This window comes from Astatotilapia calliptera, chromosome 8, assembly GCF_964374335.1.
Source record: "Astatotilapia calliptera chromosome 8, fAstCal68.1, whole genome shotgun sequence".
In the NCBI taxonomy this organism is placed as follows: Eukaryota; Metazoa; Chordata; class Actinopteri; order Cichliformes; family Cichlidae; genus Astatotilapia; species Astatotilapia calliptera.
In genome coordinates, this window is record NC_137429.1 from 375,275 (window position 1) to 392,500 (window position 17,226).

Consider the following 17,226-nt stretch of genomic DNA (forward strand, 5'->3'; position numbering starts at 1 on the left):
AAGCTTTTATTTGAAGCAGAAATGAGAGAACAGGATCCTCAGAGCCTCCATCCTGAAACAGGAAGCTGAGGATGCTGCAGATCTTTGCCGTCCTTCAGCACACCTGAGACACATAGGAGGAAGTGAAAACACCGATTGTCTCCTCATGGTCAAAATCAATCTTTATTAAGACCCGCACAGAAAGAGCGACAGCAGCTCGTGGCCGCTGTAAACATTAAAAGATGACACAAGCAGGAGCGGCTCGTGTTACTGACTCTGGGAAGCAAACTTCAACAGGAAGTTGCAGTGAGTGTCTCACTTTTATGGGCTCAAAATGTGGTCATAAATATTTTGTGCTTGTAAAAAAGATTTGTGCTTGTAAAAAAGATTTGTGTGTGGACTTAGCCCAAAAAACCCCTGCAAGTTACAACTACGAATTTTGACCCTATTTTTCTTCCTTTAAGCTGATTGGTGAATGTCATGTCAATCACAAATTAAACAATCCAATCAGAGAACAGATGGGTTTGGCTGTCGGAGGAGCGCTTTTTTGAACTGCAGGTCCTTGAAGGGTAATCGCTATATAAAGATCCGATAGCAGCTAGGTCCCCTAACTTTCAGTAGCTGTTGAAAGGATAAAGTTGTGCTATATCAGTGGTTAGAAATAACATTATTACTTTAGGATTAGTTTAACACAACGTCAGGGCTGACCCGGGACCATTGCTGTGAGTCACAGTGCGCAGCATAAAAGTCCTTTCACATCGGACGCAGGATGTGCTGCTAATGCTAACTGCTAACTAAAAGCAAAGGATCCAGAATGTGTTGCAGGCTGCTGGGCTCTGTGGGGTTTTGCAGCAGCTCTACCTGTAGTAGATGCACCTGCTCCTTGTCGTTTCTATCTCTGACTTTATGTGAACTACAAGAGTTTGTTTTTTTGCTAGTTCTTCAAATGTTCAATAAAAACATGTATGCTAATTCATAACGAAGAAAGCTTTGTGTTTTTTTTGTGGGTTTTTTTTTTTTTTGTGTGTCCCGTTTGGATCTTTAGCATCAGAATTGTTGTCTTAAGGCCAAGAAAGATGCCAAGCGGATTTATTTTACCAAGTGGATCATCATTGCCTTGCCATATTGGTCCATTTGATTGACCTTTATTATAATTATGAATTTATTTTATTTTCAGTTGCTACAAACGGGACAGACATGACTGGGGGACAGGGAGAAAGAATGAAAGAAAGAGAGGGAGAGAAAGAAAACCAAAGGGGAGAAGAGACGGTGAGAAGGAGGGGGAAGAAAGAAAAACAAAACAAAAAAACAAACAAACACCTGGGTCACCTGTATGGAGAAAAAAACAGAAGAGAAAGCAAACAACAAAGAGCAACATAATAAAAAAAACAGCACCATCACAATGAACTAGCTAGCAGTAGATATCAGTAGATACTAAATAATAAACGATATTGTGCAGCACGCAAGATAGACAGCGCACAATGTGCTTTGAGGCAGCAGCCAAGAAAGCTGTAGTCCGCGTCTGTGAATACCCGTGTGTACACCTGTGTGCATACCTGTGTGGATCAGCATGCTTGCATTCCAAAGGTTTCTCCATGTAACAATCTGCTAGAGGGTGTGGGGGGGCCACAGCCCCGTCCTCCAGGGTATGAAGCAGGTATGGAGGAGATCAAGACTCCAGAAGAAAGCTTTGTAATGAAGACTGTCATTTCCAAAACACTGCCCCCCCCCTGCGTCCGCAGCGCTGTTGAAAAGGCTGTGGAAGTCCCTGTATTAAACACGTAGACCTGTGACACAAAAATCACCAAACTCGGACGACCACAGACTGTTTTCCTTCGTGGTGATGAAGGAAAACGCTGGGTTGGCATGTAGAAGGGCATTTATTCCCTTCAAAGACCTGCAGTTCAAAAAAAGCGCCCCCCGACAGCCAAACCCATCTGTTCTCTGATTGGATTGTTTAATTTGTGATTGACATGACATTCACCAATCAGATGAAAGGAAGAAAAATAGGGTCAAAATTCGTAGTTGTAACTTGCAGGGTTTTTTTGGACTTGCTGCAGTCTGTGTCTGGGTGTAGGTGTGCTGTGTGTCCAGCAGAGGGAGCTGTGAGTCCAGCTGAGTGAGGAAGGGCACCTGTGCTGATCAGCTGAGCTTCACACAGACTTTATTCATAAATGATTCAAAGTGTGTCGTGAGCGCTGTGCTTTCATGTTTCCTGTCTTCAGGATCATCCACACACCTGCGTGCTTCCACGCCCACATTCTTCCTTATAAGGAGAGTTTACCTCCTGGATGGTGGAAGATGGTGAAGCTGTTCTACAGTCACACAGTCATGATGAAGGAGCAGGTGACCGCTCTGTGTTTGGCCTCCTCACACGGAGCAGCAGCGAGCACCCTGTGAGGCGGTGCACGGCGAGAGGGATGGCCTTTGGTGGCCACTCGCCATCACTGTGACCAGCGCGTGTTGCCTTCACTGTTTGATGGTTTGTGGGACTTTCTGTGTGGCGCTCGCAGGGCCGGTTCGCTTCGTTGTTGTTGTTCGTCTGATGTCCTGCGCCCACAGTGAGTTTGTGGTCAGGAGGGCGTCTTGGCGTGGTGGCATGGCGATGACACAGAGCTGAGGACGCAGAATAAGCCTTCAAACCTTCCTCCCGTTCATGAACCAGGCGGATTCAAACCTCTCCTGGTGAATGAAATCGATTGGCTGCACTCGGTGTTCGTCTGTGAGCGCTCGCAGGCGAGCTGAATGGATTTCCTCCTCATCAAACATTTATCGTGCTGCCTGGTTTGGTGCCTTACCTCCAGCGTTAACCTGACCCTCAGGAACACGGCCCACGGCGAGGCTCACGTTTCATCGCACGCACCTGTGGAAGCAAACAGGCTGGAGCACGATGTCCTCAAACACGCGCCCCTCCGTCTGCGGTCGTGTTTTTGAGCACCAGGAAACGCAAAGCAATAACTCAGAGTAAACTGCAGCTGAAATACATAAAGTCTGATTTATTTATTCAAAGAAATCAACTTCAGGTAAAAAGTAACCTGGATAAATACCAGTCATGTTTCACGTTTCACTTAGTTAGCTGTAACGTTTCACAGGAAGTGATGTAACAAAGCTCCACGGAGAGTTTACATCTGAGAAAATGAAAGTGGGCACGTAGCGGTGTCAGCTTTGGTCTGTGCTGCAAGCCGCCTTGTCACCCACCTCCTCCTCTTTTCTCTCGAGCTCGTGCTGATGTTCAGCCAGATGTTGATTATAAAGTTTGAGTGTGTGAACGGCTGCTGATGAAATTATCCACGTTCTCATAACGACGTGTGTGTGCAGCTGTGGGTGTGTGTGTGTTTACATCAGCTGTGGATCTGCACGTGCTCAGTGAGCGCCGTTTTGTCTCTGGTTAAAAAGGTTGACGTGGAGATTTGAATGTGAGCCACAAGCTGCCGACGCCCTCGGCCTCCTCATGTAGTTTTAATGCAGCAGCTCAGGTGGTCAGCTTACACCTGACCCACTCTCACACACACACACACACACACACACACACACACACACACACTGTGGGTGAGTGGGAACACGACACCGCCCCCCTGACGCAGCAGGGCTCTGGTTTCTCTGCAGGCTCTGTTCAGCGGGACTTGTGGTCACCTGATCCGTCCCCGGGGTCGAGGAGGAGTGGAGGAGGAGGAGCAGGTGCGAGGAGTCTTCCCCTGGGGGAGGCGGCCCGAGTTTCCCTGCCGTGGGCCACAGACCGGGCGCTGCTGAGAAAGACGATTTCGGTGGACGACCGTCTGCTGCAGCCGGTGGGCGGCGAGCAGCGACACCTGAGGCTGCTGAACCGGCTGGAGAGAGGCCGGAAGAAACTCCGCAGCATCCACGTAAGTCTGGATTTCCTCTTATCTGATTACGTTTACTAAAGCTGACCTCTGACCCCAGCTTCCATCATCAGAACAGGACAGGAAGTGCTTTCACACCTTCTCCCAGGTGCTGTTTGTGGGAAACGCAGCTGACTGTTTCCCGATGAACAGCTTTTATCTTTGTAGCTGCTCTCGTGGTCACCGCTGTGCTCGGAGCGTTTGTGTGTTTTTGTTGTGTGTCAGACTCTCAGCGGCGCCGCCTCGACCAGCCTCGTGCCGCGGTGAGTCAGCGTGCCTCACGTTTGACACAGCTTCAACAGGGAAACCTTTGCCAGCAGTGAGAAAAATCGCGACGCTTCGCTGTCCCCGCCCACTGTGTCCACCTCGGACACAGTGGGCGGTAGGTCAGAGGTCACGAGCGTGGCTATGGCGTCTGTTTTGGTCACCTCCAGCAGCTCTAATTAGTCAGACGGTGGGAGGGAGCGGATTTTCCCACCGCTGCTGTGATGTCACAGGAAAGAGGAAGATGGATTGGTTGCTTTGTAAAAGACTGGGCGGGCTTTAGAGGAGTGGGTCATTGTTGCATCGATGACGGAGGACATGCCGATCCGCCCGAGCAGAGGTGCGATCGATACTGACGTCAGGATCGTTCAGTCAGGATGAGTTTATGATGCGAAGACAAAAGAAAGACGAGGAGAGAAAACGTGAAACACAGGACCAGTCTATTTCCTGGACATAGCAGCGATGCTTCGCACTCTGGAGCCTCTGGTGGGCGTTAGAGGAACTGCAGGAGAAACATCATGAGCTGAAATCATGAAACACACACATCAGGAAACAAGAGGAAAAGGATCCGCCTCCATCATCGTCACCATCATCAGCGTGAGCGTCCAGACTCGCTCTGGGAGCCGCGCTGGGGATGGATCCATTGATAGATCATTTTGAGCTTTTCTTTAATCTCAGGACTAATTCTGATGTTAGGTCGGTTTCGTCACCTCAGTGTGGCCTAAACAGCCTTAAAGGCAGAAACATAAAGACGTCCTCGTGTTTGAGCTTCAGCTGACGAGGTTTGTTACTCCGTCGCTGAAACGCTGTCCTGCATTCGTCTCCGCTCGCTCTCTCTTTTTCTCTCTCAGCCAACAAACTGTTTCGTGTTTTTGTCCAATCAGCAGCCAGATTAGTGATAACTCTGACTGACGGAGCGATGTCTCGCTGTGAGCAGAGCAGCTGGCGGTTCCTCCTCCGTCCGCTCCGTCGTGTCTGCGTCAGCGTCCGGCTGACGGCACAGAAACATCCCGGTGACTCAGCAGCGCTCCCGTCATAAACCCGGGGAAACGGCGCCTTTGTTTGCGCGCGGGGCGGGGACGCCTCCCCACCTCCACCTGCACCATAAACACATCCCGCTCCAGCGTTCAGCCGTTAAACGGCAGCTTTCTGGGAATCGTGACCCCGACAGCGCGACGCTGTGATGTCACTCCAAAGTCTGTTTGTTCCGGCTCAGCGGCTTTTACAGGAACACCGCGTTACTTTAAAACTTAGAACATTTTCTAGAGAAAATCAAAGATTCTGACATTAAATCAGAGTTTCAGGTAAAAAAAGACTAAAAGGCAAAATTTTAGAAAACACAAACTAAAAAAGTCAAAATGATTATTTAAAAATCAAGTTGAAATTCTTAATTTATAAAAACATTGAAAAATTAATTTCAGTTGGTTTTGTTTTAGTCCCAGTTTTGATAAAAATGTATAATTATTAACATTAAAACAGAATACTTTGACTCAAAATTTAAATAACTGAATTCTCATGTAACACAAACTCATCACGGGCTGCGATGAGCTTCCATACATCCGTGTTTCCCGCCTCTGTGTGAGCTTCATGTCACGTTCTGTTTTAACCATCAGTAGTAACAGGCCTCTCCTCCTGAGCACCAGCAGGGGGCGCCCTCCTCATCCGCTGGGCCTGTTTAATGTGACTGCAGCTGCTGCAGGAAGCGATGATTCACCCTGCTGAGTACGCAGGGCAGGTACTCAGACCTCCCATCGTACCTGAGCCCCAGGAGGAAGATTTCCCAGACGAGCCATCTAAATCCTGAGTTTTAGCGACACCTAATTCGTCGACTCTCATTCCAGGTCCCCGCCCCTCAGACCAGTTAATGAACACCTGCCTGCTCTAAACTCCTCCCCCTGCTTCCTGCTCCTTCATGACTCTAACATGAACATCATCAGGAAACAGTTGTTTTGGGGTAAAGAGCGGCGGATTGGAGCAGCATCTGCTGGTCGCTGCACGCAGCAGGCTGTGGTCAGCTGATCCAAGGTAAAACAGTGATGGACGACCCTCATTCGCGGAGAGATTTCCTGTGTATGGATTCATTTATCTGATTGTTTTGAGTGAGCAACCGCCAAGTTTAAACAGCCAATCAGCAGAGGGTTGGTGCTTTTGCCCCACTGTAGGGAACTTTTAGGGAACAGTAACTTCATTAAAGTGTTTGCAGGACTTTTATTTGTGTGACACGTTCAGTCAGCAGCAGCGCGTTCGGCATCCTCGACTCCGCGATGGGGTGATGTGGGCTGAGGCGTGCACACAGGCGGGCTCTGTGCACGCCTCCTGTTTACTCTGACATTTTTCTGTGGCCCGCTCGGCGTCTTTGTACACAAACACTCACACAGTGCTGTATTGAGCATCCGTGCTCCCGCGGGACTAATCATATCAGCTGCTGCTCCGCTCCAAATCCTCCATGAATCACCTACCGCAAAATCTTAGCTCCATAAATTCAGCCTGACGTCTTATTACTGCTGATCCTTAAACAAACAGGCTGCGGAGCGCTGGAGTGCTGCCTTCCCCTCATGACAGCGCCGCATTAACCTGCTGCATGCTGAGGCTGCGCGCAAACCACAGCTTCACTCCTCACCATTAATGTAACCACATCCCCCAGTACACCTCCCAGTACGTGTACACCTGTGGTGATGATGATGAGGGTCCAGAGAAATGCTCTGCAGTCGTCAGGCATGACCCAAAACATTAAAGTCGATGAGACTTTGGCTCTGTGACGCTCCGACTTCAAACATAAGAAGAAGAAATTCAAATTATTTATAAACCAAATCACAGCAGTCGCCTCGAAGTGCTTTATGTCGTAAGGTCGACCCTACAATACTACATACAACAATCATATGACCCCCTATGAGCAGCACGTTGGCGACAGTGGGAAGGAAAAACTCCCTTTTAACAGGAAGAAACCTCCAGCAGAACCAGGCTAAGAGAGGGGCGGGGCCATCTGCGATTGGTTGGGGTGAGAGAAGGAAGACAGGATAAGCAGGTATGATTCAGTGCAGAGAGGTCTATTAACACATAGGAAGTGAAGAAGAAGCACCCAGTGCATCATGGGAATCCCCCAGCAGTTTTCTGCTGATCAGCTGATTGAGCTCATGACGTCACCTCGGCGGCGCTCTGTGGCGAGACGGTTCACACGTTTAAAGATTTACTTTTGTGGAAAACCTCAGAGGTTCATGGATGTAGTGAAGGACGTGCAGAGGGCTGCTGGGACAGGAGGAGGTGGAGCAGATGGTCCAGTGTGGCGCCCCCTAAAGGAAGCAGCTAGAAGACGAAGAAAAGGATTCTGCAATTGTTTACAGTCTAAATACATTAATTAATAACAGTTTAATTACAGTGTAGTTATTCATTCACTTGTACCTTTAAACTTTGCACCTTTACATTGTAACAAAGTGTAAACATAAATGTTGCTGTGTGGTTACATCGTGACTGACGTACACCGGTGTAATTAACACTATAAACAACATGTATTATAATGTAATATGATCAAATGTAGTTTAATTAAAAATGTAATAAATAGGTATTTTTTAAATATAGCGTAGTTACAGTTATAAATACTTTTAAGTATAAAGTTTAATAATTACTAACATACTGAAAAAATTATCTTCAAGTATAATTATTTTAATTACATTGCAGTGTGTTAGTATCTGCTATATGTGTAATAAATCCATTCAGGTCATGTTACACAGTGTGATGAAGTACAATAGTGTAGTTACATTAGTGTTGTGGAATTACATTTCAAGCATAAAAAAATCAGGTTGGAAGAGGTCAAAGGTCGTCCTGAGAGGCCTCACTGCTCGCTGTGGCATCCGTGTCTCGTGTTGGACACAGAACATGTCACAACATTAAAGTAAAAGTGGACTTCATGACACGTTCCTCACTGTTTGCTGGGAGTGGGACAGCGTGCAGGCAGCGCGCAGTGGGAGGTCGTGCTGGTGGTGGTAGATAGTTTTGATGATTGTTCACTAACTTTGGATCAATGACCTCACAGCTCACGCTGCTGAACTCTGACCTTTCTTCACACTGGCTGTGGTGGAGCTCATAAAGTTTAATGTGGGGTCTGATGGCGCCGCCTCTCTGTGAGCAGCAGCTTGCGGCTGAATCTCACCTGATTGCCGGACCGCCGTGCTGCATGACATGTGTGACCACGGCAGTCAGCCTGTCAGTCACCCAGCGGGTGGGCCCTGCCAGGAGGGGGGCCTCAGCCTCCCCCGTCTGCGGGCTCCCCGCCCGGCCATGAATGCCGGCATTGGAGGGCTAATTAGCCCGAGGAGAGGCCAACAGGCCGGCTACACAGAAAGCCTTGTTCACATTAGAAAAGAGAAGCAGGAGCGGGAGGGGCTCGGCCGTCTGCAGTCAGCGCCGTCCACCCGCCGCGTGGCGAGCGTACAGGAGAACAGGAGGTTAGTTCAAATTAGCGGTGACGCTTAACAGGCAGGCTGAGTCAGTGAGGTCCCTTCAGGTCTGATCACTGCAGATCGAGCTGGGTATCGATACAGATGTTCAGCATCAGCCCAGAGAGGCTCTCCTCCTGCGCTTACACTCAGAGTGAGGTAGATGAGGCCTCACAGCTGATAAAGTACTGTAAAGATAAAAGCATGTGAGCGTTATCAGTGACAGATGCAAGCAGCTCTTTTTGTCTGCTGAAGTCAAACTCTCCAAGAAGCAGACTCAGCTGTTTTTAAGACTGTTTCTATCATGCAGCAAAAAAACAGACTGCAGCTAAAAGATAGCCTTCATGATGTCATCCACTCCACTGCTAATAATGCAGGCTGACTGCTGCTCCCTGGTGGACGTTAGCGGAACTCCTGAAACACGCCCTCTGCAGGCAGAGATGGTAAATGGCCTGTATTTATATAGCGCTTTACTAGTCCCTAAGGACCCCAAAGCGCTTTACACATCCAGTCATCCACCCATTCACGCACACATTCACACACTGGTGATGGCAGCTACATGTAGCCACAGCCACCCTGGGGCGCACTGACAGAGGTGAGGCTGCCGGACACTGGCGCCACCGGGCCCTCTGACCACCACCAGTAGGCAACGGGTGAAGTGTCTTGCCCAAGGACACAATGGCCAAGATTGTCTGACCCAGGGCTCGAACCAGCAACCTTCCGATTACAAGGCGAACTCCCAACTCTTGAGCCACGATCGCCCGACAGAGAGAGCAGAGAGAGCAGCTGCATAACCTTAACCTTTTATTTTCATGTCGCCACTATGAAAAAGAAAGTGTGGCAATTAAAGCGCTGCTCCATCTTGTGGTTGAAACTGGTGTTACATGAAAGTTTAGCACAACGTTTTGTCTTTAACACAAACACAGAAGATTTGAGTGTTTTTAAACGGTCCGGTCTCCGTGAAGCTTCATGTTTCTGACGCACTGAGCTGAACAGGAAGACGAACTCTGCTTTCACAGACAGAGAAAAACAAAAGAAGGTAAAATTATAAGTGAACACCAGCAAAAAGGTCAGAGCTGGCGGCATTAATTGAAAGTAAAGTCTGGGCTGCGTCCCTCACCCCCAACTCTTTGCGCTACAACTTCCTGTGACATTAAAGCGCGAACAAAGACGGGCCGGCTGGGCGTGTTGGCATTCAGAGAAATACCAGCAGAGTGAAGGAGGAAGTGATGAAGGCTCGAGGTCTGAGACCCTCCGCCTCTTTGTTCTCTGAGCACCTCTGCCAGGATCTGAAGGGCTTTAAAGGCACACACCTGGACAGGAACCTTTCTTCACCTTTCCACAGGGACACCATCACTCTACCCCAGCCAATCAGAGGCCGACTTTGAGAGGCTCTGCTAAACCGTGCTGATGCTTGTAACGACACACCTGACCTCCTCAGAAATCTGATCCTGAAAAAGAACGTATTCATATTGTGCTGCTCTGCACATTAATTAGGTCATCCATGATTATTGATCGTGCAGGTGCACGTGTCCTGAGCTTTGTGTCAATGAGGCCGTCCTCTGACAGGAAGTCCTCACAGGAAATGGGCCGATTCAGAGAAAAGGAGGTGAAGGTGACCAATTAAACTCAGAGGCCGGTGAAGTCTGTGGCGAACGCCGACACGAACAAAGAGATGAAGCTGCTGGCCTGCTTTTGTTCAGACTTCAGAGTCGCGCTCGCCGCTGCATCGCCAAAGTCCTTCAGCTGACTCGAAACAGCCGGAGTCAGCTCAGACCTCGGGTTTGTTTCGGCGATCACACCGGAAACACTCAGCAAGTCTTTCTTCTGCCTGTGACTCTCAGCGATGACCTCGTCTTACAGGCGGCGAGAACAAAGCCTCCAGGACGCCCTCGTCGAATCGGAGGAAGAGCGTCTGAAGTAATGAGCACCTTTCTGCAGGAACGAGGCGTGCCGAGAAATCACAGACAGTGATGGACGCTTTCAGAGCAGCACTGAACCCGATGAAGGGCGGGTCACGCCCATTACCCCGACACGCCACTGCCGAGCCGCTCATGGGCGTGAACTTGCTGTCAGGAAATACCTGAAAGAGCTTCAGATGCTGGTTTTTCTCAGAGCTGCTGGTTTCACGAAACACGAAGCAGCTGTTAGTGTGAATATTGAGCGGCCAGGTTTAAGGTTTATTCCTGCAGGTGGGGGTTTAGAGGATGGGTGGGGGTTGGGTTCATGCTGGCACAGAGAAGTGCAGGAACATTAAACACTGTTAAAAGCACCCCCTCTCCAACAGTTCTGCACCGCTGTTCTGTGTAGTTCTGAGGACGGAGCGTCGGTCTGACTGAACTGAGGAGAAAAATACGACTTTCAGCGTGTCGGGGGTGGAGCCCCGCCGGGCGCCGCATTGTTTGAGCATCTTCAGGCCTTCCAGCGTCTCAGAGAGCCGAAGCACTGTGTACAGATAGCAATTTTCCCTCGCAGCGTCCTCTCCGGTCGTCAAGGCAACTGAATACTTTCACCCTGAATCAAACCGACCACCTCCTCCTCCTCCTCCTCCTCCTCCTCCTGCATCCAGCATCCTTCATGCATGGAAAGACTCAGCAAACACTGTTTATTTCCCCCAGAGGGGAGCAGGCAGGGACTGCTGATGTTTAAACAGGTGACACCGGTGATTACACAGCAACTCAGAAGCACCTCAGATTTATTTTATGCTCACGTCTAAGCGCATCTGACGCGACGTGACACGTGACCGAGTGTTTAAAAGTTTTTACAACATCACGAATATAAGAAAGCACCAAAACCTGCAGTTCCTCTGGTGTCCTGCAGAGGCGCTATGCGCTACGCAGCAATAAAGAAATGACTGACGCTGTGGGTCAAACGTTTATGCGTGCTTGACGTATTACCTTCTTTGTTGTGATTACTCAAAAAAGTAATCTATTACACAGAATACACAGAACTTTAAAGTAATGCAGTATGTTACTTCATTACTCCTGAGAAAAGGTCATTTGCTGTACTCGTGAAGTTGCTTTGATGTTACTCTGTAATAGGGCTGAACGATTATGGAAAATAATCTAATTGCGATTTTTTGCCCCAATATTGCGATTGCGATGCGATATGCGATTATTTTTTAAGGTCTTTGTCTTCTGTATTATTAAACAAAGACAAGCAATACATCATATAGTATGGCCAATACTATATTACATTAATTTTAAACTGTTCTTTCCTGGAAGACAGACCTCTGTTATGATGACATGAGGTGATGCATGAATTGATGACTGACATTTTTATTTAACTTCTTCAATCACAACAGTATATTTGAACATACACAATAGTTTATTTTTAGCTTACAAACATCTGAGCATAAAGTGCTGACAAGGAACCCTGGTGTAAACATTAAAATGAAAGTCAGTACAATGTGCAGATTGCAGAAATATACATAAACAAAATCAGTGGCTTTACCACACTCAGTTTTTCGACATCTGTGAACTACTAGACAGTCATTCAATTAAAAAATAATATTAAATAAATAAAACTAATAAATAAAAAATACACACATCTTACTGATCTCTGCAGTCAGTAACATTACACATAAAGTGCAAACATAATAGCAATTGTATAAACACACACACAAACACGCCTTTAAAGTTTAAAGGCGTGAAATTGGACGGTCTAGTTCTGATTAGCGTCACCGCTGTCTCGGTGGAGTTTAATAAACTCGGCCGTCTGCTTCTTGCTATCTAAAATATAACCAGACACTGGTGTAAATTCTCCACTGTCTCATACTTCTGTTTAATAAGTTTTCTGTTTGACGTTTAGTCAGCTGTGTGAAAACCAAGGAGGAACCCACCCGGGGGATTAATAAAGTTTTATTTTATCTAATCTAATAACTTTAATCTCAGCCAAACCGATTTACTCACGAACAAACAAAACACTGAAAAAAGCCCAACAATAACATTTTTAGGTTGTCTAAGTGACTTATATATCACGTTTAACCCGAGCAGCGAAACTCCGCGGTGATCTGAAAATGATGTGCCGGGAGTTGTGCCGTTCTCGGCCGCATCAGTAACCCTCGAGCTCCCGGCTAGCTGTCGAGCTGGTGGGTAGCAGACGCCTCTGAAAACGTCGAAGCACTTTTGCAAATATGGGATATCTTGATAAACCGAGCAGATATTTGATGTTTACACAACTACTTTCTCGCCTGAAAATATGTTAAAAGTTTATTTTGTGACCCTGAAAGATTAGTATGAGTAATTTTAAAACTTAGTAGCGGCCGCCATTGCTGGAAACTGGAGTTTGGCTGGGCCGCGCTATGAATTCTGGGATATGGTAGTAATTTGGACAGCCTTCGGCGCGTCGCTGTGACGTAATCGGTCTACAAATGCGGCCTCAGGAGGATGCAGCCCATGAATTTGGACATGTCCAGAGTATAATCGCAGCCTTTGCGGTTAGAAAATTGCACTTGATCATGTCGCGATATTATCGCAAATGCGATATATCGTTCAGCCCTACTCTGTAATATAGCTCGAACACGCTGTCTCATAATCACCATTTAATATAAACCTGAGGCTCCACGCCAACACGACTCCCTGACGAGTAGGGATGGGTATCGAAACCCGGTTCTTGTTGAGAATCGGTTCCTACTGTTTCATTTCCTTGGAATCGTTTGCCATTTTTACAAACGATTCCCTTATCGATTCCAGTCGCCCCGAATGACGTCACTACGTTGCGGAGCGTCATTTACCTGGCAGGAAACATGGCGCCTAAGCGGCTCAAACGCTCAAAAGTTTGGTCATACTTTACGAGAACGGATGACAACAGGGCAACTTGCAATACTTGCAAAGTAGATACTTCATTTACGGGAGGAAACACTACGAATATGCAAAAGCATTTGCTCACAAACACGCGATAACCTTAAATGAATGTCATGTTTTTAATTCGCTCCAGACTCGTGAATCTCAACCCAGCAGCAGCGCTAACGTTTGCACGTCCTCTCCCGTTAATGCGGCAGGTAAATAATCAACTAACAGTGCATATTATGTTAGCGCGATCTGCCTTATTACAAAACCTGCCATTACTGTGCATTTAGTGACCATGATGAGAGAGACAGAGTCTGGCTCAGATGCTGGCAGCTCTCGCTGCAGTCTGCCGGCAGCGTCTCCTTTCAGGCAGGATAGACGAATGTCACCGAGCAGAGACTCAGTTTGTGGTCAAAGGCTTGCACCCATTTGCCACAGCAGATGATTTTCAGTAAGTGAATGTGTTTAATTGTAGGCAGGGACATTACTGGATATTCTTGTGTAATTGCTACAGAATAATTTATGTTATACTTTGTTATTGCTACAGAAGAATATTTATTTTATTATTTTACATTTACAATTTTTTTTCCCGGGGACCCTGTGACACCCCATTGAAGAGCCGCAGGCTGGATCTCTTAAGATCTCACTGTTGGGTTTGTAAGGCCATGTTACTCCTAAATTTCTATCTTGTTCAAAGAGAAGATATAAAACAAAGTTCTAAGCTAGTCGACCTTAGTGTTCTCCTTTTTAAAAAGAATCGATAAAGAATCGAATCGTTAAACGGAATCGAAAATGGAATCGGAATCGTGAAAATCTTATCGATACCCATCCCTACTGATGAGGACACACGTCTCTCAGATCTATGTCTTAGTAACTCAAAGCAAACATGAAAACCAGCACAGAAACTCGATCGTCACGGTGATTCTGCTTTAAAAATTCTGCCTCATCATCTGCTTGTTCCTGTTTTTTAGTTCAGGCTCCGGCCGCGGGGGTCGCCATTCGCTCTGCTCACTCTGGGTTCTTGGCTAGCTTAGCGTTAGCATGCTGTATGTGCAAGTTGCAAAGAAGCGAAGTGTTAGCAGCACAATGCTCGTGTTTCTGTCCTAGATGCAGCTTGAACTTTACCAAAAATGTGCTTATATGCTCCAGACTGCGTCGCCATTTCCTCTGACACGTGAACTGAAATCAGCTGATTAGCTGATAAGCAGGATCAATAGGCAGACTAACGATTCCCATCCCTGGGCGTGGCCTGTGGCTTCACCTGAACTGGCCCTCTGGTTTGCGGTTGTGCTGTTGGAGCCTTGCGAAGCATTTTAATGACATCATCTGACCAATAATGCCGACCTGGAGGCTTCGAAGCGTGTAGAAACGTTTGAAACGACCTCTGGTGGGTGTGGTAAGTAATGCACCGGCGTTGTCGTCCTGAGTGGGGTAACCTGGCTGCTCCTAACCATGAGAATGGAGCCTCCTGCTTAAGGCTGTAAGCGTAACATGTTTCCAACCGACATTCGTCAGTCCAACGATCGACGATGGGCGCCGACTTTTTGAATTCATACATTATGTTTGGAGGGAATATTTTAGCTCCTTTTCTTGTTTCAGTATTAATACAACTACTTTTTGGATTATTCATTTATTTATTTATTGCACCAAATCACACAAAAGACTTAACTTTACATTAGAGACTTTTTTTAATGTTGGCTGGAAGATTTTTAGCTTATTTGTTGTTAGGTGGAGTGTGTAACACAGATCAACACGATTACAGTGGAAACAGAAGCCAGCTCCTCTTCGTTTCCCTCCCTCCATTGTGGTTTGCTATTTAAATAAAATGTCTGTTTCCTCCTCACATCCTCTGCACCGTGTTAGTCCTTTCATATATTCTCTTTGGGAAATCTTCTGTGGATGACTTCCTGGAGTGTTTGAGTCCTCTTACATCTGCACCACCATCACAGTCAGACATGGTGGTGTGATGGTCTGCAGCTGCTTGACCCAAAAATCCCGAAGTTACAGAGGCTCAGGGGCACTGGGGTTATGCAGCAGGACAATAATCAGAAACACAGCAGCAAGCCCACCTCTGATTGGCTCAGAAGACCAAAACAAAGGCTGTGAAGTGGCCGAGAAACCTTAACCTGTTCAGGCTGGAAACCCTCCAATGGTGACCAAAGCTCGTCCACAGTGACGTGGTCACAGACAGCAGGCTGTAGGTTTGAGGACAGCTGACAGGTGGATGGTTTCCCTCGATGAATGACATCATCGTTTAAAAAAACTCTGGTTTTCTCTGAGTTTGATGATCTGAAACATGTCAGTGAGACAAATATGCAGAACAGCAGGAGATCAGGGAGGAGGCGGGTACTTTCTCACAGTTGCACCTGCTTCTGTTTCACCTGAGATCTGTGATGTCGCTGTGGTAAGCGATGAATAAAGTGGAATAAAAAGAGTGAGCGGGGAGAGTGGACGAGTGCTGCAGTGCTGAGACGCTGCTGCGTCTGCAGAGGGGAACGCATTAATGCGATTTCCTCTGCAGAAACGTGGCGCTGAAGTGGAATAGAGGTGCTTTAATATGTGTCACTGCTCTGCATGGTCCTGCATAGAAATTGGTCATTTTCTCCTCTGTGTCCTCCGCAGAGCCCGGGAACCTCGGGGAGGTACGACACCAGGAAAAAGTGAGTGCTCTCTGAAATATTCCCAACATCCCGCGTTTGTTTCCTCTTCCCTGCTCGCCTGAATCATTTCCTGTGTAATAAGTCCTGATTTAATAAAACAGGAGGTGCGACCTCCTGAATTCATCCGAGGGATCGAGCTGAGAAACCCGATTATGTCACCGTGCTTATTGCTTTCCACTTTCACTCTCAAAGTTAATAGAAGAGATATTTTAGAGCAAACAGTGTTGCTGTTCTTTGAATTGGGAGCGAGCTCGCAGGTTTGGAGTAACTTTGGAACAACAGCAAATATTCCTCCAGGCTTCTGTCGGTTTAACTCGTCGCCTCAGAGTTTAACTCTGAAGTTAAAGATGTGATAAAACAGAGCCAGAGGGTGCAGGGCGTCGCCATAGCTGCACTCCCTTCATCATCATTGTGGACACAGAAGCTTCCGGGTTGTGGTTTCTGGATCTTCTCTCCAGAGATCTTCTTCATGCATATGATGCTGGCCATTCACACCTCCACCCGAGACCACCAGCTGTGGGTAGTGAGTGCAAAGTCAAGACTGCAGAGGTGGCTTCAAAGGAAGCTCTTCTTCACCTCTGCAGTCAACAAAGAGTTCACCAGTGTGAGCCGGGGGGGGGGGCATGATTGGTGCCCCCACCTGCTGACGGATGCCATGTCAGGAGACGACGTCGAAGGCAGAGGTCAGCCAGATTCAAACCTGGTGTGTGCTTTGTACGGTGGACTCCTGCTGCCACCTCCACAGGTGAGTCGAAACATTAAAAACACCTTTGTTAGGGCTTGTTTCAGCTCAGGTTTGGTGTTCTGCATGTGGAGGTGTGCTTCCCAGTAGGATAATTCGTGCTGATTCATGCGACCTCTCTTTCTCTGCTTGGATGGATGTTTCATGGCCACAGAAGCGCGAGGTCATCAGGACCGAGAAAGCTCAAAGGACCTTCTCTCAAACCACAAATGCCGTTGTTACATCGTCAGATTTAGAACATCTCTGAACTCCAAACAAATACATGTGAAGCTTTCTGTCTGAACACCTTTCACAGCTTTCACTGATACAGGATCTGAGTGTCTTTCTTTCACCGGTGGGTCTCTAACTGAAAGGGACCGTGGACGTGTTGTGATGTGGGCTCGTCTTTCACCGAACCTCTGTGGAGGACACGCGCGATGCATCGTGACGAGAAGAAGAAAAGTCGCATTTCTCTACAGATTTTTGCAAAAGCTGAAACACTGGAATCCCAGCTGCCCA

The 17,226-nt window shown here is 47.3% G+C and overlaps 1 protein-coding gene across 2 annotated transcripts in view; it reads left to right on the forward strand.

Annotated features, from left to right (window-relative positions):
• ankfn1a (ankyrin repeat and fibronectin type III domain containing 1a) overlaps nt 1-17,226 on the forward strand; it is a 104,968-nt gene that overhangs the window by 7,295 nt on the left and 80,447 nt on the right. For both annotated transcript variants that reach the window (XM_026177781.2, XM_080305768.1), the window contains exons 5-6: nt 3,586-3,842; nt 15,949-15,986. In XM_026177781.2, the coding sequence (XP_026033566.2) occupies nt 3,586-3,842; nt 15,949-15,986 (295 nt within the window). The remainder of the gene's footprint in view (nt 1-3,585; nt 3,843-15,948; nt 15,987-17,226) is intronic.